At 50.1% G+C, this 3,190-nt stretch overlaps 1 protein-coding gene across 1 annotated transcript; it reads right to left on the bottom strand.

Annotated features, from left to right (window-relative positions):
• Positions 1-225: 225 nt before the first annotated feature.
• On the bottom strand, positions 226-2,947 carry LOC147620626 (uncharacterized). Its single transcript, XM_086824875.1, has 4 exons — positions 1,745-2,947; positions 1,067-1,615; positions 513-904; positions 226-402 (listed from the first exon to the last, which is right to left on the bottom strand). The coding sequence occupies exons 1-4, from the start codon at positions 2,343-2,345 to the stop codon at positions 283-285; spliced, it is 1,662 nt and encodes a 553-aa protein (XP_086681001.1). The 5' UTR covers positions 2,346-2,947; the 3' UTR covers positions 226-282.
• Between the last annotated feature and the right edge of the window lie 243 nt (positions 2,948-3,190).

Below are 3,190 nucleotides of genomic sequence, written 5' to 3'. Positions count from 1 at the left end.
AGGAGTGAAATTAGGAATTAGAATGAGCTCGTCACGTCGTAAATAACACGCAGTGTTGACTTTATGAAATCCAGGTCGAACGTTCAACTTTCAGGACAGTGTAGTAGTGAGAGGTTACTGTCAACTGACTGCATGCAGCTTGGTGACATATCCATGCATCATCAAAATAAATGGAGAGAGAGAGAGAGAGAGAGAGAGAGACTTACTGATCGGTAGATACCTGTCTCGATAACTGGATTAGCTCTTATTGTTAGTAGGGCCATGTCGTAAAGTGTGTTCTCATTACATGATTAGAGCTTCTAATTGCCTGCTGGATGATATACTTGCAAAACTGGGAATACAGTACGAGTACACGCAGGCAATGGCAGAGCTGCAATCTGAAGGGCTGTCTTCTACATGTGTCTGCATTTATAAGAGACCAGCAAGGGGTATCAAAGGCCACAAGCGCTGAGCCTCCAGGAAATCAGAGGTACTCACAATGTTCCTACTCCCAGGAAATCAAAGAAGCGCACCGATGTGGTATCATCTGGTTGTTGTTGCCACGATTGTAGAGAGGTAGACAGGACGTTGTTGTCTCGGGTGTTGGGTTTCTCTCTCAACAAGGTCTCTTCCATTGACAATGATCTGCTGGCCATTTGCCAACTAGTGTTTTCAGATTGGCTCGCCATTTTGGGCCTCTTGCGGTACGTCTCCTCAGCTGCTTGCGTGTAAGCTGCCCTAGGGACGTCCGTCCTCCACCATGGGGGCGAACATGATGCTTCTTCATGATGAGTCCCTGCCAAGGATTGTGTCGAACAATACCCAATGTGCTGTGGTTCATTGCTGCAAGAGTTACCCAAGGTGCCCCTTGTATTATGCCTGCCCTGCATGTTGTGGGAGATGATGTTTGAATCATCTCTCGATCCTGCAGCACAGTAAAGCAACGACATCAAGAGATGCATGGGTACTGCGAGGCAAATACCTGATATCAACAAAAGCTGAAACTAATTCGAATCAATACAAAAGGGACAAACCTACTATATTACTATATCAAACGGATATGAGGTATCATCTCGAGAGAGCATACCCTCGTGTGCAGGAGGTGGAAATTTCATTGCCATCTTAATTTCCCGATCGTTTGAGGTTGTGTGATAGAAACCCAAACCAGAATCAACCTGCCTTCTGCTGCGACCAGAGGCGTCGTAGGGGCTTGGATTGAAAGCAGGATCAGGCGCAGCGGCGCCTCCTAGATTGCTCTCGAGCCAGCTAGCACGGGGAGCAGGTGTCTCAGCCTGTGCACCGAACAACAACCTAGTGGGTCTTCGACTGATTTGGTTAATGACGCGGTGGTGATGATCGGGCCGCCTGGGCGCGGCGCCCTTGCAGGAGCTGACTCTGCGGCTATATGTGGCTAATACTGCCCGCGACTGCTCTCGGCACTGCCTGGCCATGATGACGTGCCAGTGGTTCTTCACGGCGTTATCGGTTCTGCCGGGGAACATTCGAGCGATCATCGCCCACTTGTTGCCGTAGACATGGTGCGCCGCCAGCAAACGATCTTCCTCCTCTTCGCTAAACGGTCGACGATTTATTCGTGGATCTAGCTGGTTAAACCAGCGCAAGCGGCAACTCTTACCTGCACATTCAAATTGCCATCCACCAGCACCTGGGTCTCTTTATCCTAGTTATAGAAAATGGAGTAAAATAATTATTGAGTGAACATAATTAAGGCAAAAAAACTGCAGAAGAATTTGGCTGTGTCTACCTGATCTGCCCTCCAGCTTCTCTGCGATTAGGTTCCAGTTCTGCGGCCCATACTGAGCCACCAGCTCCTTAAGCTTCTCGTCTTCGGCAGGCCTCCAATGCCCCCTGGCGCATAGCTTGGATTGCCCTATCATACCCTCTACAATCATATAACTCTTGCTAGTCACCGTCCTGTCTATGGCTTCCGCCTCGTTACAGATTGCAGAGTCCTTGCAACCTTCCTCCTCCTCCTCTAATTCTTGTACGCCATCATTTTCTGAAGACGAGTCCATGGCTGCGGTTTTCTCATTTTCATCATCATCATCATCGTAGCCAGTGGAGCTCTCTAAAGACCGCATCGTTCTTGACAGCCTAGAATATATACTCTGCTCAGAGGGACCTAGATCCTGGAAGGCAATCTCACTCCTGCACCCTTGACTACAGCCACTTTGCGATGCCCCGCCGCCCCCTAGGAACGTTATCAGCTTGTCTGAATCAGGCGGCAACTGGCCGGAGCGGTTATCAGTAATGTTGGAAGCTAAAGCGGAGGGAGGTTGCAGACGGTTAAACGTAATCCGATCCGGATTATTATGAAGAGTCTGGGTGTCGAAGAGACTGCACATTCTGGTGTCATACGTTGCGACGGATAAGCACACGCTGATGGCGGGTAGCCATTAATCAAGAGCGAGGGAACATCATGAGGGAGAAAGGGCGAGTAATTATGGGAGGGCAGTCTCAGGGTAGTTAAAGAGAAGCTGCTGCCGCTGGCAGGTTGCTTGGAGGAGAGGAGAAGGTGGATGGTGAGAGCTGTGCAGAAAAGTGGAGGGAGGGGTTTGGAAGGAAAGATGGAATTGAGAAGGGTTCACAACAAGACCGGGAGAAAGGGAGGGGGGGGGGGGCGGCTAGGGGAGGAAGGTGACAGTGTTGACATGGGAACCTTATTAGAAGGAGACAGCACCAAGGCTAGAATTAACGAAGGGTTTAGAGACAGCTGCTACTAAAGCTAGCCGGATTATTTATCACTGCAATTAAACTGCTTTCCAATTGGGGAGGGACACGTACAAGATGGGTCGACTGCACTGATTCTGCATCCGGCAATTAGAGATTATTTGCTTCACGGCCAGGGAAGCTCAAATCTACTAGTTGAGATTGCCAAGCTTGATGCCATGGCGACGATACCATACCCTCACGAGCGCTATCCTGCTGAGGCAGGCATGGCGAGCTTGTGAACCCAACACACACACACACACACACACACACACACACAGCCCCCACCCTCTTTGTTGCAACGAGCTTGCCATGGCGACGATACCATACCCTCACGAGCGCTATCCTGCTGAGGCAGGCATGGCGAGCTTGTGAACCCAACACACACACACACACACACAGCCCCCACCCTCTTTGTTGCAACGTCCCTCTCCTAAATATCCTTTTGCCTCGCTAGTCCCTAGACCATCCCTCCCTTCTT

Source organism: Cibotium barometz, chromosome 31, assembly GCF_041138505.1.
Source record: "Cibotium barometz isolate CiBa-2024 chromosome 31, ASM4113850v1, whole genome shotgun sequence".
Taxonomy (NCBI): Eukaryota; Viridiplantae; Streptophyta; class Polypodiopsida; order Cyatheales; family Cibotiaceae; genus Cibotium; species Cibotium barometz.
The sequence above is the reverse complement of the archived record's forward strand: the minus strand, read 5'-3'. Positions and strand labels throughout refer to the sequence as shown.